At 65.1% G+C, this 24,434-nt stretch overlaps 1 protein-coding gene and 1 long non-coding RNA gene across 7 annotated transcripts; one reads left to right on the top strand and one right to left on the bottom strand.

Moving 5' to 3' along the window:
• The first annotated feature begins 264 nt into the window (after nt 1-264).
• BDH1 (3-hydroxybutyrate dehydrogenase 1) lies at nt 265-12,818 on the top strand. 6 transcript variants are annotated; one of them, XM_074297797.1, is made up of 7 exons: nt 265-567; nt 3,548-3,676; nt 4,799-4,868; nt 5,433-5,543; nt 7,786-7,927; nt 10,323-10,475; nt 12,315-12,818. In XM_074297797.1, the coding sequence occupies exons 2-7, from the start codon at nt 3,594-3,596 to the stop codon at nt 12,782-12,784; spliced, it is 1,029 nt and encodes a 342-aa protein (XP_074153898.1). In that variant the 5' UTR covers nt 265-567; nt 3,548-3,593; the 3' UTR covers nt 12,785-12,818. The 6 variants fall into 6 exon arrangements, with proteins under 6 accessions (XP_074153898.1, XP_074153900.1, XP_074153902.1 ...); XM_074297795.1 differs by lacking the exon at nt 265-567 and adding an exon at nt 677-833; XM_074297796.1 differs by lacking the exon at nt 265-567 and adding an exon at nt 819-1,182.
• Nucleotides 8,405-17,212, bottom strand: LOC141560109 (uncharacterized). The gene is made up of 4 exons (XR_012487628.1): nt 16,538-17,212; nt 15,047-16,221; nt 14,333-14,396; nt 8,405-8,656 (listed from the first exon to the last, which is right to left on the bottom strand). It is a non-coding gene; the product is annotated as an uncharacterized LOC141560109 (long non-coding RNA).
• Between the last annotated feature and the right edge of the window lie 7,222 nt (nt 17,213-24,434).

The raw sequence follows: 24,434 nt of genomic DNA, 5'->3' as shown, positions 1-24,434 counted from the left end.
GAGTCCGTCCGGGCCTCCCCGTTCCCGGGCCGCCTCAGCCTCCGGGCGGGCGCGGGAGAGCGGCCTCCGCCGGGGATGCTGCAGAGCGGGAGGGCGTCCTCGGCCGCCTCGGCCGCCCTCCCTACCCTGCAAAGAGGGTGTCGCTGCTTCGCTCCGAGAGGAGGTTAGGGAGGGAGGAGCTCCCGGCCTACGCAACGGCCTTCCTCCGCCTGCGTCAGGCTCTCCGCTCCGCCCGAGGATGCGGCCCAGAGCCCTCCGGCCCCCCCGGCCTCTCCGGCCCCTCGCTCCCCTCCCCCTCCCCGGCCCGCGGAGGGGAGTCTGGCGCTCAGCCCGTGCGCTGCCCCTCCGAGCCCGGGCCTCTGGGGCGCGACTGCGAGGCGAGGGTTCTTGGACCCCGGGGGCCCGTTACGGCCCAGGAGAGAGGAGCCCGGCCGGCCGCGCCCTTCTGGCTGCGGGGGACTCGCGAGGGAGGCGTTGGGCCCGGAGGCGGGAGGGGCGGGAGTCCGGGCGGCCGGGAGGGGAGCGGCGGGAGCTGCCGGCGGGGACTCCTCGCAGACCGGGCCCAGGGTAAGGAGGCGCTCCGCTTCCTCGCCCGCGTCGGGGGGCGGGGGCTGAGCCTCAGGCCTCCCGGCCAACCCGAATCCCCCGTTGAGCCGAGCCCCCGCGCGGCTGCCGGGCTCGCAGTTCAAGCGCCGCGGGCGTGGCTCGCGCCCAACCAATGGACGGCGGGCTGCCCGGCCGGCCCCCGGACGCTCCCTCGTGGGGAGGCCGCCGCGGGGGCTCGGGAGGGGCGCCGGGAGCTGGCCAGCGCTGCCGCTGAAGGGCCGGGACCGGTGAGCCAGCTGGGCTTGAGCCGCCCCCTCCGCGGCCCGCGCGGGAAGCTGGGGGGGGGGGGGGCGCGCGGTGCTTTCTCTGCCCCGCCACTGTGGGGGCAGGAGGGGGTCTCAGTCCGGCGAGAAGGCGCCTCAACACCTGGGAGCCCGGCCGCGGCCCGGGGCCCCCGCCTTCACGGCCGGACTTGGGAAGGGGCCGGGGCTGGGAACTCTGCCGTGCCGCCGCCTTCAGGGGAGGCCCGGGAGCTCGGCCTCCGGGAAGGATGGAGCTTCCTTGCTCTTCTCGCGGAGTGTCGCTGCCCGAGGCTGCTCCTCGGCCCTGACGGCGCCTCCGGGCGGCCTTCCGAGGGTGGGAGAGCGGAACCCCCCTGCTCCCAGTACCCCCGGTTTCCCAGGACTCCCAGCTGCAAAGAGAAAATCCTCCCGCTTTTAACGCCGCCCTAGCTTGGTTCCCTCCTACTTTGCCAGTCTTCCTCTTCTTCCCCCTCCACTCCCGGCCCCAATAGTCTGTGATCCAGGGCTGCCCTCCTCCTGGCTGGGCCTTGCACCGGCCCCCCCAGATATTCATCCCATGCCCCTCAGGTGTTCGTCCCATGGCCCCCCAAGTGTTCGTCCCATGGCCCCTCAAGTGTTCATCCTATGCCCCCCAGGTGTTCATCCCATGCCCCCCCAGGTGTTCGTCCCATTGCCCCCCCCCCAGCTTGTGCCGGAAGCTTGTGCTTTGGAGCGAGGGGCTTTTCTCCCGGTTTCTCTATTTTGTTTATCCCTATGGTTGCACCCAGGGGGTTAAATGTTGTCTCTGCCTTAGAGGGGGCTCCTCAAGGACTGGTGGGAGAGCCCAGAGCAAGGAGGACTGTTGGATCTGGCCCGGCCTCCCCCCGGAGCACCAGGAGCTTTCAGGTCCCCAGGACTTTTGTTTCCCTTAAGGGCAAAGGAAGGCAATGGGCTCAGGAGCCTCCTTCTGGTGGGAGCCTGGACACCCTCTCTGGCAGACAATGTTCCCTTTATTTAAAGGGAACAGAGGCCTCCGGAGGGCTTAGCTGGCTCTGGGCTACTGGGCTCCGCTCAGTTATTAACCACATTGTGTATCCAGAGGGGGGTACCCAGCATGCCAGGGAGGGGGCACCTAGCACGCCAGGGAGGGGGCACCCAGCATGCCAGGGAGGGGGCACCCAGCACGCCAGGGCCTCGCTGCTGCCGGAAGGACAGGAGAAAGGTCCAGGACGGGCTGGAGCTTTGTGCGCGGGGTAACAACGCTAAGACTTCCAGGGCCTTCAGGCCGGACCTCTCCTGCCCTCACTCTATAGCTCCCAAGCGTGCCCGAGTGCCCGAGAACAATGGGGAGGCCGCCAGGGCTGGAGCGAGGGCAGCGGCACGTGGCCCTGGGCCATGGCTCTTCTTGCCTGCCAAGTCCTGGGTGTAGGAGGAGATGGGAAATGGAGGCTCCTGAGCACAGCTTGTCCCGGGACAAAGCAATGGGACATGGCCCAGCCCTTCTGGAAAGCGACCAGCAGTTGTTCTTGGTTAAAACACCTGTAGCACTATCCACAGACCCCCCAGTCAGGCTGTGTCTGCTACAAAGAACCGTAACCCCCAAACAGAAGTCTGCTAAAAAGAACCCCAAATTCTCAGGGCAGCCCTACCTTTTGACAGTAACTTCAAATTGAGAAGCAGATGGCCGGGGGCCAAGTGGGGGGTGGCAGACCAAACCGTGGCGCGTGAATACGGTGCCCTGTGCCCGAGAACTGACAAATAGGGACAGAGGGAGAAGCCGGGAAGATCCACACGCACTGATGCAGAGTGAAGGAAGGAGAACCGAGAAAGCTGCGTCAGCCCGGGGCCACAGGTCACGGCAAGGGGCGCTTCTTAAGGGCCGTCTGTTTGGGCCGGGCTCCGTGCTAAGGGCTGGGCCCTAGGGAAAAATGAAGCAACTGAACAGAAGCCCAGGACGGGCAGCTACCAGGACCACACCCCACAACCTTGCAGAGGGAGCCAGGAGAACTCCTCGCCCCTGTCCTCACGGAGGCGGGGGCCCGTGGGCGCGTGGGGGCCGTGCGTGTGCGGAGGCCGTGCTGTCAGGCAGGGCGGCCCGCTGCCTCCTCTCTCCTTAATTCTATGTGAGGCTCACTGGCTGAGGGAGTGGGCAAGGGAGCTTTGGAAAGGAGGCATCGGCAGGGATCCCAAGGGGAGCAGAGATGTCCCCAGAGTCGGGAGGAAGGGGTCCTCCCCAGGGCTCCTCTCCCCAAGCCAGAGACAGATCCCAGGAAGGAAGGCTGGAAAAAGTGAAGCCCAGGGCCGGTGCCTCCCTCCCAGGAGGCCCCCCCTCCGGGCCAGAACGGTGGGTGCTGACGTGGATTTGTGGGCCCAAGAGAAGTCGTTCCTGGCCCTCCTCGCCCGCTCCCTCCCCCCTTCCCTCGGAGATAGTCTGTCCTGCCCCCCATGAGCCCTGGAAACTGTCTCCCCCACTAGATGGAGATACCTACTAACCTGCGTTGCTTAGTTCAGTGCCTAGCACACAGCAAGCGCTTAATAAATGTTTGTTTGTAGACTGGCTGACTGACTGGCTTTGCTTAATCATCAGTCTGTTTCCAAGGAGGGTTCAGTGGTGGAGGCTCATTGGGAAACCATGGGCCCGGGAGGACCCCGCCTGACGTCCCGAGGACTCCTGGGATTGATTGTGCGGGCCGGCCAACGCTCTCCTTTCTCTGTTTCAGAGCCGATTGAAGACATTTGAAGTTCAGCTCATCCCGAGTCAGAACAATGCTGGCTGCTCGGTTCTCCAGGGCTCTGGCTCCTCTGGCCCGGAACCGCCTCGGTTTCCAAAATGTTCCAAACATTACAAGGTGAGACGTGGGAGGAGGGGTCTCTGTGGAAGGTTTACCAGAAGGGGAACTAGGGTGGGCGAGTAGGGCTTTGTCCCAGGGTGCACAATTTAGAAGGCACCAGGAGTCCGACAGAGATGAGCTCCTGAGTGGCCCATGGGAGAAGCAGCCCAGAGCGGCCCTCGGGACATGCAGCAGCAGAAGTCCCTCTTCCAGCAGCAGACCCCCTTGGGGTCCTGGTCCGCCCAAGGGGGACCTGACACAGGCCCGACATGGCCCCCACCCAGGGGCATGGAAATATCCCAGGGGCTGTTCCAAGGGTGGGTCATAGGGAGGTCCTGGAAGATTTCTGGGAGCCCAGATGTGAGCAAGATTAAGGAAGGGGGGGCGAGGATCTGGGGGGTGGGGCCAGAGGGCCCTGGGGGTCCCACCTCCACCCCTCCCTTCTGAGAACCCCAATCTCTGCTGCTAAAGTATACAGAAGCCGGCACGTTTGGCTGCCTCTGCCTGGAGGGAGGCTGAGACTTGCATGGTTTCACTGAAGATAAACGAGGGTCCCAGACAGGGCTGCCTGAGGCCGGGCTTCCCTCGGCCCTCTGAGGCATCGAAGGCAGGATTAGAAGCCTGGGTCCTGGCCTACCCCGATCCGCTCCTCTTAAAGGGAGTCCCATATGGACGGTCGGGGGGCAGCAGCCGGTGGGACAAAAGTTGGGCCCTGGAGTGGCCGGGAATGGGGAGTCGGGCCCGGCCCAGGAACCCCCGGAGGGAGGGGACAGTCTTCTGGCCTCTGCATTGTGCTCAGGCTGGAGAGAGGCCAGAAAGGGGGGGTCATCACACGGGAGCCCCAGAGGTCAGGTCCTCAGGGTCACCAGCGAGGGCGGGCGGCGGGAGTGTGGGACCTCTGGCCCTCACTCTGGGTTCTGGGACTATAAGGGCACTGGAGTGCCCTCCGGACCTTCGGCCCTCAGCTCTGGGCCTCTGGGACTAAAGGCCTCTGGGCCTTCGGCTCTGGGCCTCTGGGGCTACAAGGGGCCTGGCGTCCCGTGGGGCTGAGGGAGATGCCCGAGCCAGGCTTCCTCTGAGCTGTCCCAGCAGCCTGTGTCCAGGGCTCTGCCCCTCCCCCTTCACGGTCCTTCCTCGCAGGGCTGGCCAAATGCTGTCCAGTCTGCACTCCATGAAGGACGAGAAAACCCAGGAGCCCCAAGATAAAAAGGTGAGCGGAGCCCCTGGGAAGCGAGGCCCTCCCGGGCCGGCCCTCAGTCTCGGGGAAGGCCGGGCACCCCAGGAGCAGAAGTCTCGGCCCTTGTGGTGACCCTGGTGACAGGGTCTGGGGAGGGGGCCGAGCATTTCCCAGACCCTCAAACGGAGCCTCGGGGGGCTGAGAGGGGAGCATGACCAGTCAGGGACCCCCATGGCCATCAGCCGCCACTTGTCCCTGGCTCCTCCCCCAGCCCTTTGTGGGGCTCCCTCAGTGGGTCAGTAAGCCTTTTTAGGTCCTCTCCACATTGGCCAAGGACCCCCAGGGGATCATTGTGGGATCCTGGGTGATCACACTGGGCCTCCCCGGCCCCCACCCTCAGCCTCCGGCCCCACCCCCGCCTCTGCCCCCTCTGGGTGCAGACAGCTTTCAGCCCCACTTCTGACGGAGAGCCGAGCCCCGCGGGTGCGTTTGCCGCAGAGCGCTGCGCCCGGGCTCCCTTTTGGCCCCCTCCCTGCGCTTTGGGACGCCAGGACTGTGGGGCCGGTTCATAACGGGCTCTCTGGGCCTCCCTCCCAGCCCCTCAACAAGGCCGTGTTGATCACCGGCTGCGACTCGGGCTTCGGCCTCTCCATCGCCAAACACCTGCACGCGCGGGGCTTCACGGTGTTTGCCGGCTGCCTCCTCAAGGTAGGGAAGGCCCTCCAGAGACCCCTGCACCCCCCAAAGACCCTTGTGCCCCCAGAGACCCCCGTCCCCCCCAGAGACCCCTGCCTCTCCCAGGTGCACTCCTTGTGTGCCCCCCAGAAGCCTCCCACATGCCCCCCCAGGAACACCCTACCTTTCCTGGCCCCTCCCCATCTCTGGGCATCAGTCCCAGGCTTCCCGTCTTCAGGATCCCCAGGCTGGTTGGGCAGATGGTCAAGTAACCGGTCAGGATGGGAGGCTGGGGTGTCCCCAAGAGCCCGGCTCCTTCTCTGCTGCTGCCAAAGCCCGCCCCGGCGCTCCCTCTGAGCCCCACCTGGTCCGCCCGGGATCCTCTGAGCTGGGAGCGCCTCCATCTCCCTCTGACAGAGGGAGAGACCGAGGGAAAGGCCTTGTCTGGAGCCAGGATCCAAGTCCGGGTTCCGCCTCTCCTCATCCCAAAGTGGGCTGGGTGACACAGAGGAGCCTCGGGCTTGCCCTCACCCCCTCCCCCACATCCCCCGGCAGGGCTAGGGGTGCCAAGGGAGCTGATCCTCTCCCGCCATACCACCCTTACCCTTGCTTGCCCCCCTCCTGTGCCCTCCCTTGCTCCCCTGCCCCTGACTCCACAGGATGGCCGACTCTCCAGATCTCTCTTCCCACACTTCTCCCCGTCTGCACACCGGGCTCCCCCACCCATGGCAGAGTCAGGTTCATGGCCTTTAAACGCCCCCCCAAGTAAGCGCCTTTCAGGGAGGGTGGACCCAGTTTTTCGGGATCTTTCCAGCCCCAGATCCCAGGCTCCGCCAAGCTCAATAGCTTTGCTTTAGCCCTGATCAAGCGGGGACCAGAACAGGCCGGACCCAGACCCCTGGGCACTCCCCAGAGACCTCCCCCAAGCCGGCCCAGATGCCATCTCGCCCTCCCTGTTTTCCACAGTTGTGGCGGGAGGCCTTTTGGGAGGCACTGGGCTGGCATCCAAGGCCCCTCTTTTTCTTCCATCTCAAGGGAGTCTGGTCTGACTCCTTGAGGAAGCCAGCTGGCTCTTTAGAGTGCCTGAGGGGTCACAAACTGCCCCCCAACATTTCTAAGAATCCTTCTGGGCATCAGGCAAGGGCTGGCCTTGTGCCTTGGACCCTCTGCTTTCTTAAGGAAATCTGGGCGACTTTGGGCCTTCTCTGGGCAACTTTGGCCCTTCTCTGGGCCCACTTGCCCTTCTCTGGGCAACTTTGGGCCTTCTCTGGGCCCACTTTGAGCCTTCTCTGGGCAACTTTGGGCCTTCTCTGGGCCCACTTTGAGCCTTCTCTGGGCAACTTTGGGCCTTCTCTGGGCCCACTTTGAGCCTTCTCTGGGCAACTTTGGGCCTTCTCTGGGCCCACTTTGAGCCTTCTCTGGGCAACTTTGGGCCTTCTCTGGGCCCACTTTGAGCCTTCTCTGGGCAACTTTGGGCCTTCTCTGAGTGACTTTGGGCCTTCTCTGAGTGACTTTGGGCCTTCTCTGGGCCCACTTTGAGCCTTCTCTGGGCAACTTTGGGCCTTCTCTGAGTGACTTTGAGCCTTCTCTGGGATGATTTTGGGCCTTCTTTGGGCAACTTTGGGCCTTCTCTGAGTGACTTTGGGCCTTCTCTGGGATGATTTTGGGCCTTCTTTGGGCAACTTTGGGCCTTCTCTGGACCCCTGGTGCCTCCAGGCTAGCCCAGGTCTTTGTGTGAGAAGGAGCCTCTTCTAGCTGTCTGCATCCTGCAGGCAAGGGATGCCCAGCCCGGTGCCCCGAGACTGCTCTGCCCCCTCCCACCTCTCCCAGGTGCTGGCTCCTTGGCCTGTCCTTTCCAGGAAAGCAGCTGTTTTCCCGAAAGGGAAGAGCTGAGGGTCCTGCTCACCCTCGTTTTGAGCTGGGAGAGCACTGAGCCCATTCATTTTACTAATAAACTGAGGCATTCTTGGGAACTGGTCTTTGGGGCCCCCTCACTGGTGGACTCCCGAAGGAGGCTGGACGGCCACACACAGGGACATCATGGCGGAAATTCGGCTGGACCCCAGCTCTCTCCCAGCCCCCAAGTGTGGGGAGAATGGGAATGGATCTGGGGCTTCTACCTCTGAGGGCCCCTTTCCCCCTGTGAGCCCCAGGCTTTTCTGGGAGTCCCTGCCGGAAGCAGCCTCTGACCTCGGCTGCTGCCTTCTCAGCCCGGTCTTCCCCGGCCTGGGGTTGGTGTTAAGCCAGGGCTTCTGGTCCCTGTGTGTGTGTCTAGGATAAGGGAAAAGAGGGCAGCCAAGAGCTGGACGCCATGAACTGTGACCGTATGAAAACCCTCCAGCTGGACGTCTGCAAATGTGCCGAGGTGAACAAGGCCATAGAGACCATCCAGAAGAGCCTGAAGGACCCCAGCGAAGGTGAGCCAAGGATGGGGCCCCCCGCCCAGGGGCTGGTCCGAGGCAGCAGCTGGGCCCCAGCCCGGAAGACCATCGGCTGCCTCCCTCTGAGCCTTTCTGGGTTTCCAATCTGCACGTTTGTCCCTAAGCCAGTTTGCCTTTTGTGGCCCGTGCACACGCATGTCGGCAAGCTCCCGCACCCAGTCTAGTGCTTGGCATACAGAGGGTGCCAAATAAATGCTTGTCGGATTGAGTGTCGGGGGTGGGAGAAAGAGGCTCAGGGGACGGAGACTGGGTAGTTCATCAGGGCCATTTAAAAAGTGTTTTTACTAAAAAAAAAAAAAGGTACTGGAACGTGGACACTTGGTAAGCTCTTATACGTGACGGGCAAAACTATGGAACGCACAAAACGAACCGTCAGCTCTGGGGAGAACGTGACTGGGACCCGAAGGCTCGGGCGCCGTCGCGCGGTCCCGCCTGAGAAACGGCCCCGGGACCCTGGTTCTAAGCTCGGGTTTTAATTGCAAAAAGAAAAACACAAAAAGTTGAAAGTTGGAAAAGCCGGTGGGATGGGAGGAGCGGGGTACGGGGCTGCGCTCCCCAAGTCCAAGGTCAGTCCCTGCCCGGGAAGGCCGGCGCCCACTGCACCTTCCTCCAGTTTGGGGGCTGGGCCAGAGCACGCAGACACACAGCGGGCGTCAGCCCAGGCGCGAGGATTGGGGGCTCCCGCACGGGGACCACGGGCTTCAGCTGTGGAGAAAAGCCCCCCAAGAACGAAATAGGTGACCCCGAGTTCATGCTTGGGATGGTCTGAGGACGACGATTCTGTCTCCCCATTTCTCTCTCCCCCCGCCCCCAACTCTGTCTCTCCCTGTCTCTCTCTCTTTTCTTCTCTGGCTCTCTCTGTGTCTCTGTCTCTGTCTCTGTCCCTTTCTCTTTTTGTCTCTGTCTCTCCCCGGTTCTCTGTCTTCTTTCTCGCTGTCTCTGTCTCTCGTCTGTCTGTGTTTCCGTCTGTGTGTGTGTCTCTGTTTCTCTCCCCTCCTCCTTCTGTTTCCTTTCTCTTTGTCTCTTGTCTCTGCCTCTGTTTCTTTCTGTCTGGCTCTGTCTCTCCTTCTTCCCATCACCCCCCATAACCCTGCCAACGCCCCAGGGTTTGTGTGAGCCCCCTCGCTACCTCCCCCCAGCCCCGCCCTCAGAAACAGCAGGGTGGGACCCGCCAGCTGGCAGGCCTCCAGCGCACCCCTGTGCCAGCCCCCATTCATGTGGCTCACGGCCAGACTGCGGGGGCTCAGCAAACCCCCCAAAGCAGCCAGCCTGGGGCCACAGAGGGAAGGGTCAGCGGGGGCGGCCATCTCCTCGTTTCGCAGCAGGCGGGGCCTCTGGCCTGTGATCTGGGGGGCCAGAGGAGGGGGCGTCCAGCCCAGCAGGGGCCCCATTCGGCCTCAGCGTGGCGCCTTTCACCGGCTCTCCCCCCTCCTGGGCGACGGGGGTCTCCCCCTGCTGCCTCCGGCCCAGCTGACGTGGCTGCCTTTTTCCTGGCTGCGCGTGGTGGTCCTCGGCCCCCTCCCCACCCCCTCTGCTCGGCCCAGAGGCAGGGACCCTGTTGTTTCCTGGGGGTCAGTCGCGGGGTGAACCCCCGGCCACGGCGACTGGTGGATGCTTCCTGAGCCGGGGTCCCGGGCGCCCCCAGTGAGCGAGCCATGAAGCCTGCCCAGCTTCCCCGGGAGCTCTAGGTGCTCTCCCTCCATGGGGAAGGAGGCCAAGGGGAGGCCGGCGCCTCGGGGGGTCCGTGAGGCCGGGCCGGGAGGGAGGCTGCACATGCCCCGTGTGGGGAGGGGACCCCAAGGACGCCCTTCTCCTCCGGGCGCTTGAGCCGCCCCCCGCGTTCCAGAGCGTTCTGCCTCCCTTTGCCCCAGTGGCACCCGACGGATGGCCTGACGAGGGGCCCCCAAAGGCCCTTTCCCCAGTGAAGGCCCTTCATACTTGGGGGGACAGGACCCCCAGGGTGGAGCAGGGAGCCCAAGGGGGTTCACTCTGCCATTGATCGGGGTTCTGTGATTAACCCCCTCCTTTGGGGGTCAGGTCAGAGCTGTGGGGGTGCCCCAAGACACACCCACCTACACCCCTGTGCCCCTGCCCCTCCAGTGAGGGCTCAGCTGATCCCCTGCCCACACTCGGCCCTTCCCCCCCATTTACTTTGTGTCCGTCTGTCAGACACACGGCCGGGGGTCTCTCATTCCAGAATATGAGCACAGAGCGCTGCCAGGGTCCAGTATCCAGTGGGCGCTCCATAAATGCTTGCGCTGTTTGGTGGGTTTCTCTTGGGGGGTTGCGAGGGGTCTCTGGGGGAGGGGCCCAAGGGCAGGCCCTGGCCCACCCCCACAGAGGCCCCTTCCTTTCCCCTGCCTCCCACCAGGCCTGTGGGGGCTGGTGAACAACGCGGGCGTCTCTGCCTTCGGCGAGGTGGAGTTCACCAGCTTGGAGACCTACAAGGAGGTGGCCGAGGTGAACTTGTGGGGAACCATCCGGACCACGAAGGCTTCCCTTCCCATGCTGCGAAGGGCCAAAGGTGAGCAAGGCCCCGGGGGCCTCCAGCACCCCCACACCCTCCGCGCCCGGAGAAGAAGGGGAGCGCCGCCCCGGGCCCGAGGAGACGGGAGGACTCGAACCCGGGCCTCTGTGTCCCGTCAGGATCTTTCCGCCATAGCCAGCACGCCTCCTTCACGGGACACAGGCTGGACAACGGCCCGGGCCCCTCGCTGCCAGGCACAGGGTCAGAGGGACTCGGACACCGAGATGACCCGCAGGGGGCTGCTCCGGGCTCGTGGCCACGGGGACCTCAGCGATCCCAGGGTTCGGACTGCGGGCCCCACCTGCCGATGCCTCAGAGCCGGGTCTGGCTGGGGGGCCCATCTCCCCCCACTCGGGGAAGGCCAGGAGCTCCTCGGGGCTCCCCCAAGCCCGGCTGCAGCTTCCAGACGGACCCCTCGAGGCTGCCCATGCATCTCCCCAGGCGGCTCTCCGTGCCCACCGGGGCTCCAGGCCGCCCCAGACTCGGTGCCAGTGCAGCTTCTAAAGGCTTTTCAGCGGCCTCTGAGGACACCTGAGGCTTGGCGTGGGCTTCTGGGGGTGCGGCGCCACTTAGCTGCCCTTGCTTAGGCTTGAGACGAGCTCCAAGGGAGGGGGATGGAGGGATAGGAGGAGAGGGCAGGAGTGGGGATCCCTTAACTGGCAGTTCTGCCCCTTCTGACATGCCCGCCTACCGGGACACAGTGGCAGTTATCCTTCTATCCATCCGTCTGTCCTCCTACCTATTTATTTATCCATCCGTCCATCCATGTATCTATTCACCCACGCAGGCACCCAGCCACCCCGCTCTCTTTTCTGCGTCTCCCTCTCCTCCTCCCTGCGCATCCATCCCTCGCTCCACCATTCTTTCTTCCATTAGATTTCCGCCTGCCCAGCCATCCTCCTCCTGCCTAGCTCTCCGCCCGCGCCGTCCCCTCCTGTCTGTGCCCCGGCTGCAGCTCCCCCGACCCTCTCCTCCGGCCCCTCTGAGTCCTTGTCTTTATGGAGCCAATGTTCCGGAGCAAGCGTGGGGGCTGAGGGCACAGCGGGCAGGGGCCGTGCCGCGGGGGCAGCTCCACCGAAGGTTCTGGGCTGGGGAGGAGGGCGGGGAGCGAGGCTCTCTGAGGCGGGGGGGACGAGAGCGGATGTGGGCCCACAAGGCCGGGCTCGGGCCAGGGGGCAGGCCCCACAGGGGTAGGGAGCTGCCGGGGAGCCAGCGGAGCAGTGTCCCATGAAGACTTTGCTTGGTGACACAGTGTACGGGAGGAGGAGGGGCGGGAAGCGGCTGTCCGGATGGCTTCTGATAGTCCCGGGAGGGGCATGGGGCCGATGGGCTCAGTGAGACCGGGGAGGGGCTCCTCCTGCTGGAAGGGACTGAGGTGCTGGGGTCCGAGCCCCGGGGCTGGAGCCCGGCCCTGCCGCCCCTGTGGGGCCGGGGGTCCCAGCCTGGCCTCGGCTCGGCTGAGGGCTCTTCTGGCTCCATGTCCGGGCCTGGAAGCTCTGCGCCCAGTGCCTTGTAAGTGGCCCATGCTTCCTCAGGGCTGGACCCAGAATCCCCAGATGTAGTCGGGCCTTGCCTGGGATGTGCAGGGCCTGCAGACCTCGCGGAGGCTCAGACTGGAGGGGGGTTCTCCCTTAGGGGAGGCTCAGGCTGGAGGGGAGGTCTCCCTTAGGGGAGGCTCCCCCAAACCCCCACCAGATTCCGGGGCTAGCAGGGAGCGTTCAGCCCAGCTGGAACAAGACAGCCAGCGGGCCTGTGTCCGTGGCCCCCGGGGGGGTGAGTGTGTCCCAGCCCGGGTCACCAGGGAGGAGGCTCCCAGCCGCCGTTGTGTCCCCGCAGGCCGCATCGTCAACATCAGCAGCGTGCTGGGCAGGACGGCCAGCGCCGGGCGCTCCACCTACTGCATCACCAAGTTCGGGATGGAGGCCTTCTCCGACTGCCTCCGCTGGGAGCTCTTCCCCATGGGCGTCAGGGTCAGCGTGGTGGAGCCCGGCAACTTCGTGGTGGCCACCAGGATCTACAGCCCCGAGCGCATCCAGGCCACGGCCCAGAAGATGTGGGAGAGCCTGCCCGAGGACGTGCGCAGGGACTACGGCAAGAAGTACTTCAACCAGAGGGTCAGCAACATGGAGCTCCACTGCAAGAGCGGCTCCGTGGACACCAAGCCCGTCATCGAGTCCGTCAGCCACGCGCTGACCTCCAAGACCCCGTACACCCGCTACCACCCCATGGACTACTACTGGTGGCTGCGCATGCAGATCGTCACCCACGCCCCCGGGGCCGTATCAGATATGATCTACTCCCAGTGAGCCCCCAGCCCCAAATAAAGCCTGCGCTACCTGACCCGCCTCTGCTGCTCTCGCGGCGTCAGAGAGCGGCCCTCGGGGCTGGGAGCGCTGGGCCCTCCGTCAGTGCTGGGCCCTCCGTCAGTGCTCTCCTGGGGCCCCCCGTCAGTGCTCCCCTGGGGCCCTCCGTCAGTGCTCCCCTGGGGCCCTCCCTCAGTGCTCCCCTGGGGCCCTCCCTCAGTGCTCCCCTGGGGCCCTCCGTCAGTGCTCACCTGGGGCCCTCCGTCAGTGCTCCCCTGGGGCCCTCCGTCAGTGCTCCCCTGGGGCCCTCCCTCAGTGCTCCCCTGGGGCCCCCCCGTCAGTGCTCCCCTGGGGCCCTCCGTCAGTGCTCCCCTGGGGCCCTCCCTCAGTGCTCCCCTGGGGCCCCCCCGTCAGTGCTCCCCTGGGGCCCTCCGTCAGTGCTCCCCTGGGGCCCTCCCTCAGTGCTCCCCTGGGGCCCTCCGTCAGTGCTCCCCTGGGGCCCTCCCTCAGTGCTCCCCTGGGGCCCTCCCTCAGTGCTCCCCTGGGGCCCTCCGTCAGTGCTCCCCTGGGGCCCTCCCTCAGTGCTCCCCTGGGGCCCTCCCTCAGTGCTCCCCTGGGGCCCCCCGTCAGTGCTCCCCTGGGCCCCCCCGTCAGTGCTCCCCTGGGGCCCCCCGTCAGTGCTCCCCTGGGGCCCTCCGTCAGTGCTCCCCTGGGGCCCCCCGTCAGTGCTCCCCTGGGGCCCTCCCTCAGTGCTCCCCTGGGGCCCTCCCTCAGTGCTCCCCTGGGGCCCTCCGTCAGTGCTCCCCTGGGGCCCTCCGTCAGTGCTCCCCTGGGCCCCCCCTTCAGTGCTCCCCTGGGGCCCTCCCTCAGTGCTCCCCTGGGGCCCTCCCTCAGTGCTCCCCTGGGGCCCCCCGTCAGTGCTCCCCTGGGGCCCCCCGTCAGTGCTCCCCTGGGGCCCCCCGTCAGTGCTCCCCTGGGGCCCCCCGTCAGTGCTCCCCTGGGGCCCCCCGTCAGTGCTCCCCTGGGGCCCTCCGTCAGTGCTCCCCTGGGGCCCTCCCTCAGTGCTCCCCTGGGGCCCTCCGTCAGTGCTCCCCTGGGGCCCCCCGTCAGTGCTCCCCTGGGGCCCCCCCGTCAGTGCTCCCCTGGGGCCCCCATCAGTGCTCCCCTGGGGCCCTCCGTCAGTGCTCCCCTGGGGCCCTCCATCAGTGCTCCCCTGGGGCCCTCCTTCAGTGCTCCCCTGGGGCCCCCGTCAGTGCTCCCCTGGGGCCCCCATCAGTGCTCCCCTGGGGCCCTCCGTCAGTGCTCCCCTGGGGCCCTCCGTCAGTGCTCCCCTGGGGCCCCCCCGTCAGTGCTCCCCTGGGGCCCTCCGTCAGTGCTCCCCTGGGGCCCCCCCGTCAGTGCTCCCCTGGGGCCCCCCCGTCAGTGCTCCCCTGGGGCCCTCCGTCAGTGCTCCCCTGGGGCCCTCCCTCAGTGCTCCCCTGGGGCCCCCCCGTCAGTGCTCCCCTGGGGCCCTCCGTCAGTGCTCCCCTGGGGCCCTCCGTCAGTGCTCACCTCGGCCACGGCCTTTCACGCTGCTGTTCCTGTGGTTAATTGGGAGCTGAGCGTGCTGGGAGCCCTGGCAAGTGCAGGTCGCAGGCATCTCAGATCCCCCTTCTTCTCACCCCCTTCTCTCCCTGTCTCTGTGTCTGGGTCTCTGTCTTCCTCCCTCCCTCTCCCTTTCTCTGTTGCTTTCTAAACTGCCTCCCCCTGCCCCCTTTCTCTCTCCGTCTCCGTGTCCGAGTATCTCAGCTGTCCGACACTGGCTGCTTCCAGCATGACTGCTTTAGTGGGCAGGGCTCACCTGGGGGAGGGGAGCCCGGCCCCGTGCAGGGTGTGCGCCCGCCTCTCTTCCTGGGTTCCTCACTCCCGAGGTGGGGGTGGGGATGGCAGTGGTCAGGAGCCGGCTGGCAGCGTTCTTTCAGCACAGCCCTGCCCCTCTCCCGGCAGATGCCAGGCTGTCTCGGGCAAGGCCGGGGCTGGCGAGAGATCGACTTGGTCGTGTTGCCCCGGAACCATCCTCCTGCGGGGAGGCCCGCGGAGCTGGCCTTCTGGGCTCACCACCCACCCTTGGGCCTCCGGGCATGGGGAGCTCAAAACCGCCCATTCTTAGACAGCCCTAGTTCTTTCTCCCTTCCCGAGCCCCACTGACCCCTTCAGGGCCTCCCCAGGCCTGCCCTCCAGCTGCCGTTGTTTTAGGGGGCTTTGGCGTCCTGGGCGCCCACTTACCCAACTCTGTGGCTGCCGAGGGCCTGGAGGCTCAGGGACCGGCCACGCTGGCCCCGGCCCTGTCTGTGGTTACGGGAAACCTGGCTGTTTGGAGCGCGGGATCACATGGAGGGCAGCGGATCCCATCTCGCTGAGGGAACGGCCGCCTAGCCCAGAGGGCCCGTCAGCCCGTCCAGCGGTGTCTGTGTCTGTCGTGCCTGCCTGAATCTGTCCGTGTCTGTCTGTGTGCGCCTGTGCGAATCTGTCTGTGTCTGTCTGTCTATGTCCGTCTGGGTGTGTCTGTGTCGTATCTGTCTAACTCTGCTCGTGTCGGTCTGTGTCTGTCTGTGTCTGTCTGTCTGTGTCTGGCCGTCCGTCTCTGTCTGGATCTGTCTGTCTCTGGCTGTGTGTCTGTGTCTGTGTCTTTCTGTCTGGGTCTGCCTGTGTCTGTCTGTGGGTGTCTGTGTCTGTCTGTCTGTCTGTGTCTGTCTATATCTGTCCGTCTGTGTCTGCCTGTCTGCGTTTGTGTCTGTCTGCGTGTCTCTGTCTGTGTCTATCTGTGTCTGTCTCTGTCTGCCTGCCTGTGTCTGTCTGTCTGTCAGTCTGCCTGTGTCTGTCTGGGTCTGTCTGTCCTTGCCTGTGTCGGTCTGTGTGTCTGTGTTTGAGTGTCTGCGTCTGTGCGTCTGTGTGTGTCTGTTCCTTTCTGTCTGCGTCTGTATCTGTCTTTGTGTCTCTGTGTGCCTGTGCCTGTCTGTCTGTCTGTGTCGGTCTCGGTCGGTCTGTCTGTCTGCGTCTGTCTGTCTGTGTCTGTGTCTGTCGGTCTGTATCTGTCTGTCTGTCTGCCTCTGTCGATCGAACTCCGTGTGTCTGCCTGCCTGCCTGTCTGCCTGTCTGCCCGTCAGCCTCCTCTCCTGCTCCTTCATGAAGGCCTCCTGCACCATTCCCTCACAGGAGGCTCCTGGGCCCCACAGAGATTCTGGAAGCTTGAAGGGGCTCTTCTGCTCTCCTAGGCTTTGGGCCCAGCCCTGCCCCTGGGGGCGCTGGGTTGGAGGTGACTTGGGACCCTTCGCGTCCCTTCTCAGCTCTGTTGATGACCGCCAAGGCAGGCCTGAGGCCACAGGCAGGTCCCGCAACTCTTCCGGATCCGCCTCCTCCTTCCCAAGGCCTGGGGGCAGCAGTCAGGGGGCAGCCAGGCTCTGTACCAGGAAAGAATGGGGGGTGCACCCTGTGGCTAGGCGGACTTTCACCCAGGAACCAGAAGCCGGACTGGGCCCCCAGAGCACTTCCAGGCCCGAAGGCCAGGCCTTTCTCCTCCTCTGGGCCTAGCCCCTGGAGTGAGACTGGCCCCAGCAGAAGGAAAGGTGCTAGGCTGGGGTCCGGGAAGCAGAGGGTAAGACCCAGCCCCCCCCCCGTGACTGTGGTCCTGCTGTCACTGCCCAAGGTGGAGGTACAGGAGGAGCCCCCACTTTGCCTTTGAGACAAGATCTTCAAGCTCCCCGGCCCAGAACCTACCTCCAGCCCTCAAAGTCTCTGCTGCAATTCAGGAGGATGCGAGTGAATTAGGGGGGGCGCATTGTGGACATGGCTCCTTGAGGGCTGCCTCTAATGGGCAGCAAAGAGGAGGAGGACGGGGAGGGAAGCAGGCTGCTCCGGGCTCCCATAGGGCCTGCTGCCAACCAGGAAGTACGGAGACGCTCCATTGTGGAGAACAAGACCCTTCCTGGGGCCTCCTCCTCCTCCCTCTAAAGCCAGAGCTGCCCTTGAAATCAGAGGCGGAGGGAGGGGAAGGACCCTCGGCTCTGCAATAGCACAAAGAGCCACAGCTCGGGCGCCTTCCCTGCCAGAGCCCAGGGGTGCCAGGCTAAGCAGCCTCCATCTGGTGGGGTCCCTGAGGCCCCTTCTTCGAAGGAAGACCGCCTCCTGCTCCCTCGCTGGGGGCGGGCATGCTTGAGGGCCTGCACACCCCACTCTCAGCACAAGGCGCTCTCCTGGCTGGGCCGTCACTGGCACTGCCCCCCGAGGCCCAGTCCTCCTCTGATGGGCCGGGCTCCACGGCGCTGCTGCTGCTGGGCCATGGCAGGCTCGGTGACCGGGGACAGGGAAGCAGCTGCTGGCTCGGGCTCCTCAGTGTGAGAGCCGGCTCTGTGGCTGGACCGGGGAAGGCCCAAGATGGCCGAGCTCTGCCCAGTCCAGCCTCAGACACTTCCTTGTGACCTCCCAGGGCGGGACAGAAGTGATGGTGTCACAGTAGAGTGGGGTGAGGAGGGGTGGGGTTCAGGAGGAGGAGGGGGACAAGCATTTATAAGCACTGACTGGGTGCTCGGTGCTTGACACAGATTGTCTGTTTGAGGGGAGGCCATGGGAGTTACCGAAAGCTGGGCCCCGGGGAACGGAGGAACAACATGTGAATTTGTGATGAATAAACATTTCCGGACTTGGTCCTGACCCTGGCCTGGTAGCCCAACGCTTCTCCCCAGCCCTGCCTCCCTCTCATAGCCCCAAATCCCCACCACCAGCACACATGGCCCCAATGCATGCATGCACACGCACCCCACCAGCATGGTTGGTGTACACACACATGCATGCATGCAATGCACACACACACACACACACGTGTGCACGCCCCTACGAGCTCCCACCGGCCCCATTCCTCCCAGGGACTCCAGCAGGAGAGTCGGAAGCAACACTGGACTTAGGCTCTTGAGTGTCGGTTTCTTTGTAAGATGGGCTCCCTGCTTGTGCTCCCTCCGCCCGTCCTCGATCCTGGATGTCCGTACAGGGCTCCGAGAGATTCTCGGGAGGGCGCCTGAGGGGTGGAGCCGTGGGCTGAGCTGAGGTGATGGAGATCACTTCCCAGGGCGGATGCCCAGCACGTGCCGCCCCGCTTTCTGAATGCTGCCTTGGGTCTCTCCCAGCGTGCCACGAGGCACGGCTGTGACCCGGATAACGTCCAGCCCGATCGGTGATCCTCCACGTCCCCCCCCTCACTTTATAGAAGTGACCCGACAAGTCAGAAGGGAAGAAGGGAACCAAAGCCTGTGCTTTCTCCCAGGGTAGTCAGACCCTCCGGGTCCAAAGCCCTCCCCTGCTTCCGTCCCGTCCGTCTCCTTGGCCTGAGCTTCTGACCAGTAAAATCCAAAGTGGCGGATGGAATTCCCCTGGCCGAGGGAACCTTCCTGGTATTCTCAACACCTGTTTAAGGTGCAGGGAAGGCCCTCACCTTCCTGTCAGGAAGAACCACGGACACAGAGTTAGCAGAGAGCTCATCTAGACAGGGAAACTGAGGCCGGGGAGACAAAGGGATTCCCTGAAGCCCCAATAGTCCATCCATGTCAGAGGCTTGACAGAGGAGCCTCGGCTGGGAGGGGAGGGACCCCATCACGTGCTTCCCTGCGTGATTGGCCAGGACTGGGAAGCCAGCTGTGTGACTGAGCCCAGCTTGCAGCGAGACGTCCCCTCCCGGCCCTCCGCACTGCTTGTCCTCCTTCTGGAAGAAGACCATGATATGCATAACATGCAAGCAAGCTCCTCTCCCATTGATCTTCTCATTCTGCCCAAAGCGAAGGGACCTTAGCAGTGCTTTCACTAAGGGATGTTCTTCTCCAGTTCACTGGACAGATGAGGAAACTGAGGCAGACGGGGAAGTGGCCCGGGAGCAGTGTCTGAGCCAGATCCGGACTTCCTATGTGTGCCCTGCATCTTGTGCGCTGTGATGCCTCCTCGCCACCTTTTATTCATATTTGCTCCATTATTTTCTTAAGCCTGGACTCGTGCTGGTTGATGATTTCCAACGCTCAGGCCCCCTGAAAACATCCCAGTGGTTCTCAGAGAGCGCAGGGCAGCTTCCAGCCCGTGTCCTTGGCCGTCACCCCGTGAATAAACATTTAATAAGTGCCTACTGTGTGCAGGGTGTACAGAGGGGCACTGCCTCGGCTCCGCGCTGCGCTCGGGCAGATGGGCAGAGCTCCGGACGGGCCGTGAGGGGAACAGCGTGGCGGCTCTCAGAGGTCCTGCCTGCGCGCAGCCTGGCTCGGGAATCCGCCCGCTCCCGGGGTGCCAGCCCAGCCCTGGCATGGGGGCCGGCATCCAGTCTGTCTCTCGCCAGCTCTGGCTTTGTGCGGGCCCACACACTGTCTGGGGGCCCATCTCATGACTTAGGGCCCACCCCTCAGAGCAGGCAGTCTCCGCAGGGGAAGAGCTGCTTGTGAGGGTCTGGGGGGAGGGAGGGGCTGCTGGGCTGGGCCCTGGATCCCGGGGCCTGGGGAGAGCCCAGGGGAGGGAGGGCATGAACGCCATGGAGGGGGCAGTCCTGCCGGAGACCACCCAGTGAAGAGGGGACTTTCCGGGCCCGCGCCGCCTGGCCTGGCTCACCCCCACCGGGCGGCCCCAAGGAAGAGTCCCAGAAGGGGCGGAAACAGCCGCTCTGACCCAGGGCGTGGAGCCCAGTGCCCAGCCCGGCCCCACTCGGGCCCAGTCTCGCCAGCTTTCCCAGCCCTGCTCCCATCCCTGCCCAGAGAAGGGCTGTGTGGTCCCCCTCCCCGCTCCACACGCGGACGGGCCGCTGTGCGGTGCGGCGGCCGGAGCCACAGTCCTGCTGGTCTGGACAGTCACGTGGCTGGCCACAGTGTCCTCCCATCACGCCTGCCCCCCCCCCCCGGGCTTCGGGGGACCAGGGGGGCCTGGCAGACTAGGGCCGGCCCTGGAGCTGGGGCCTGCACCCCGGTTCCTTTTCCTTCTCGTGTCCCGAGGCTTTCTGCTCCCCCAAGTCTCCCTGCCCAGAGGCGCCGCCCTTGGAGATGCCCAGAGGGAGCCCGGGTCTCTCGGGAGGGGCTCGGGATCTGGGGGCGCCTGAACCCGGAGCCAGGACTCGGCGGGCGATGGGGGGCCGGCAGGGGGCGGGGCCGCGGGGCGGGGGCGGTGCTCTGCAGGGTCCGAGCCCGAAGCTCCCTCAGCTCCGGCTCAGCCTCAGACCCCCAGGCCCTGTCGGCAGTACAGAGCCTCGCCACGAGGGGGCGTGCTGTCTCCCCCCGCCCGGGGCAGCCGGCCCAGCAAGGGGCGATCCGGGCGCTGGCTCCGATGCCCGGCGCCCTCGCCCTGTCGGGGCTCTGAGGCTGGGCCCGATGCCCTCCCCCCTCCATAGCAGAGTTCCCAGCGGGAATATCCAGCCAAGGAGCTGCCCGGCGCGTCCGCAGGGGGGCAGTCTGTGCTCGTCTTCCCCGGGGGCTCTGCTGGCGGGCCGGGCGCCGTGCTCCGGTGGCCGCCTTGCGCAGGCAGGGAGGGCGCTGCGTGGCCAGCGAGGGCAAAGCCCGGAGGGAGCGGGCCGGCGTCCCTGGCGGACCGGAACACGGCGCGGGACCGGCGGCGCCCACTGAGTGCTCCGGGCCGGGGCCGCGCTCCTACTCTGCGCACCGCGCCTCCGACTCTCCCCCTAAATGCGGGCCCTGTCCTCGGTGCTGGGGGCACCCGGCGGGGCTGGGAGCGAGGCTGGGGGGACACGCCCCGCCGGGACCCGGGAGGTGCAAAGCCCCGCCCACCAATGGACCCCTCCGCCGCCCCCAACTTCCTCAGCCAGTCCTCGGCTCGTCCAGCGCCCCCCTGTCCCCGCGCCCCCCGTGTCCCGTCCCGCGCCCCCCCTGTCCTCGCGCCCCCGTGTCCCCGCGCCCCCCGTGTCCCGTCCCGCGCCCCCCCTGTCCTCGCGCCCCCGTGTCCCCGCGCCCCCCGTGTCCCGTCCCGCGCCCCCCCTGTCCTCGCGCCCCCGTGTCCCCGCGCCCCCCGTGTCCCCGCGCCCCCCGTGTCCCCGCGCCCCCCGTGTCCCCGCGCCCCTCCTGTCCCCGCGCCCCCCGTGTCCTCGCGTCCCCCGTGTCCCCGCGCCCCCCGTGTCCTCGCGTCCCCCGTGTCCCCGCGCCCCCCGTGTCCCTGCGTCCCCCATGTCCCCGCGCCCCCCGTGTCCTCGCGTCCCCCGTGTCCCCGCGCCCCCCGTGTCCCCGCGCCCCCCGTGTCCCCGCGCCCCCCGTGTCCCCGCGCCCCCCGTGTCCCCGCGCCCCCCCGTGTCCCCGCGCCCCCGTGTCCCCCGCGCCCTCCCTGTCCCCGTGCCCCCGTGTCCTCGCGCCCCCCCTGTCCTCGCGCCCCCGTGTCCCCGCGCCCCCCGTGTCCCCGCGCCCCCCGTGTCCCTGCGTCCCCCGTGTCCCCGCGCCCCCGTGTCCCGCCATCTTGCTGCTTTCCTCAGGGTCCCGGCCGCCGGGACTGTCCCCGGGAATCTGTCCAGGAGGCGCTGCCCGCCTCTGCTGGGGGGGGCTCCCCTTGTGCCCCTCCCCCCGAGGCTGGGACACCAGCTCCCCTTGGAGGGGTGCGGGGGGCTTTGACTCCGCTGGGTTCTACTCCTTTGTTTCCCCATCTCTTCTCTAAGGGGCTGTGAGCCGCCCCCCCTCACGGGGACCCCTCTCCTCCGGGGCGCTGCGGCGCTTGCTCCAGACTCTTTGGGAAGAGCCCCAGACCGCCGGGAGCCTCTTCCTTCTCCCCGCGCTCCGGGTTTTCCGGGGTTTTCTGGACATGTCTCTTTGCCTCCTCTGGAGTCCGGCAGAAACCCGGCCCAGAACCCGGGGCAGTGCCGGTGACTTCCCGCCTGAGCCCAGGGTGTCTGGGACAACAGACCGGGGTCGAGGCTCCTTCGGGCTCCCCGGGCTGGATCTCGGGCGCGCAGGCTGGCAGGGCCGGGGCTGCCCTGCGGCTGGGGCGGCGCGGCTTCTTGCCCAGCTTGTGCTGGGGCAGCCCGCGCTGGAGCCCAGGGGGAGACGTGCAGCCGGCCCGCGGAGCCCATGAGATCCTTCTGCACCCGAGGTCCGGGGCTGTCACCGACACAGGGGCCAGGCGCAGGCCGGGGCCGGAGAGCCCGGCACACGGCGAGGGCTCGGACTGCACTCGGCCCGAGCTCGTCCTTCCCTCAGTCTCCTCACCTGCAGCTCGAGGCCTGGCGGCCGAGCGCCCTGCGAGGGCCCTGGCTGTGCCAGCTGCGTCCCAGGGAGGGGCAGCTGTCTTCTGCGCAAAGAAAGGATGGGTCCCAGAGGGCCGCCCCCCTCCCCAGCCCCCCCCCCCCCCAGACCAGCAGCCGCCCTGCAGGTGCGGGGCCTGAGTCAGCAGGCAGCTGTCACGGGGGCTCGTCAGCACAATTAACAAGCAATTAAAGCGGCCGTTCTGCTGACGCCCGATCCAAGAGCTATTTGGAGCCCACCCTGGGCGCCCTCTGGTCCAGCAACAGCTCTGCCCCGTCTGCAGCCTAAAGAAACACACGAATACCTACAACACACCTCTCTATACGCTCACCCCCCCCCCCATGCATTTACTAGATCCTCTGTCTGCGGCCCGAAGACGTCCAAAAGAGGGGAAAAGACCTCCTTGTACAAAAGCATTTGCAGCCGCTCTTTCTGTGGCGGCTAAGAATTGGGGCCCAAAGGGGCGCCCGTGGGTGGGGGCCGGCTGAACAGGCTGGGGAGATGATTGGCACGGTTCGAGAAAGGCCGAGCTACTGAGCTCAAGCTGGGAAGGGCCCTTGAGCTGGGCAGAGGAAGGCGGGCAGGACCTGGGGCACGCGGGCAGGACCTGGGGCATGAGGGCAGGACTTGGGGCACGCGGGCAGGACCTGGGGCACACGAGCAGGACCTGGGGCACGCGGGCAGGACCTGGGGCACGCGGGCAGGACCTGGGGCACGCGGGCAGGACCTGGGGCACGCGGGCACAGTGAGGACAGCAGTGTTGGGCGAATGATGTCCCAAAGGCCTCTCCGCCAGCCGCCCCCAGAAGCCACAGCCAGCCATTCCAGAGTGAAGCGGGCTTTGGCTACGTTCGTTTTTAATTGTTTTCTCTTACTTGAATCTTCTTGGCCAAAATGACTAATATGAAATGTTTTACATAATTGCCCATGTATAATATAACCACATGTTTACAGGTGGGGGGGAGGGACAAGATTGGGAACTCAAAATTTTAAGTAAAAATAAAGGTTAAAAAAACCCAATGTGCTGTTCTGGTCTAACTTCTGCCTCAATGTGGGGGCTCTCAGCCTACCCCGATTTTTCCTGGACAGCTAAGACTCTAGGGCCTTCTGTGTGTGTGGGGTGACTGTGGGGGTCCCGACTCCCCGCCTGGGCTCTTGGTCCAGCCCTGGCGCTTGCAGGAGGCTGACCCGGGGTCATTCAGACAAGGGGCAGCGCTGGCATCTGGATCCTGCTCCTCGGACCCCGAGGGTGGGACTCTCCTTCCCATTCACTTCTCTCTTGGTTTCAGACAAAGGAGCTCCAATGGTCTTGGGATGAAGAGCCATCTGCACCCAGAGAGAGGACTGTGGGAACTGAGTGGGGATCACCAGAGAACGTTCTCACTCTTTGTTGCTGTTTACTTTCATTTCCTTTTCTTACTCCTTTTCTTTCCCTTCTGATCTGATTTTTCTTGTGCAGCAAGAGAATTGTGGAGATATGTTTACGCACATTGGGTTTAACATCTATTTTAACATGTCTAACATGTATTGAATTGCTTGCCATGTTGGGGAGGAGTGGGGGAAGGAGGGGAAAATTTGGAACACAAAAATATGCAAGGGGCAATGTGGACAAATGATCCGTGCACGTGTTTTGAAAATAAAAAGCTTGAATTAAAAAACGTGAAGGAGCACGCCTAAGTGCGAAGGGGCAGGTCGGTGCTCCGGAAGCCCCCCAGCTGCAATCACAGCGCCCTGAAGGAGCTGCAAGTCGGCCTTTACTGACCCAGGTGCCACCAGAGAGGGTCCCTCCCCCAGGCCTGTCCCCTCTGTCCCCAGAACACAACAGCCTCCAGCCAAGGAAGCCTCTGGAATAAAAACACTGAAGCACCATGGGAAAAAAGAGCTGCTGGAGGATGGCCCGCTGGAGTCAGACTCAGAACAGGAAGCCTCTCGCCCGCCTCTGAGCCTTTTCGGGGCCCTCCCAGCCATAGGTGACCAGTACTCCCTCCCTTCCTGTGCCCACAGGCCACCATCTCCCAGCAGCCTTTGAGGCGGCTCATTACCCCCACTTACTGAGCTGCCCAAACAGTCCTTGCGGGGTGATGCATGACACCCAAACTACGGCTGGTTTTACACACGACCTCCGATTTTATTTTATTTTTAGTCAATCTTTAGAACTTAAGTTAGAAAATGGCATTTAAGTGGATGAAAGCTTTAATGCTGAAGTGAGCTGTTTAGGGCTCTTTGCAGGAGTGATCCGGTGTTGGGTGATTAAAGGGCCTAAGTGAAGGGTGGGGGAAGCCCTGGCCCCTTCGCTCTGAGATGTGGTCCCACCGTCAAGGACAAGAGGGTGGGAGGGGGTGGGGGTCTCCCAAAGCTCCCATGAGGCCTTGGGATCACAGGGCCCCTCTGGATCACAGTCCCTGGCCCCCAGCCCTGGCC

Source organism: Sminthopsis crassicaudata, chromosome 3, assembly GCF_048593235.1.
Source record: "Sminthopsis crassicaudata isolate SCR6 chromosome 3, ASM4859323v1, whole genome shotgun sequence".
Lineage (NCBI taxonomy): Eukaryota > Metazoa > Chordata > Mammalia > Dasyuromorphia > Dasyuridae > Sminthopsis > Sminthopsis crassicaudata.
Note: the sequence above shows the minus strand (reverse complement) of the source record. Positions and strands in the feature narration are given on the sequence as shown.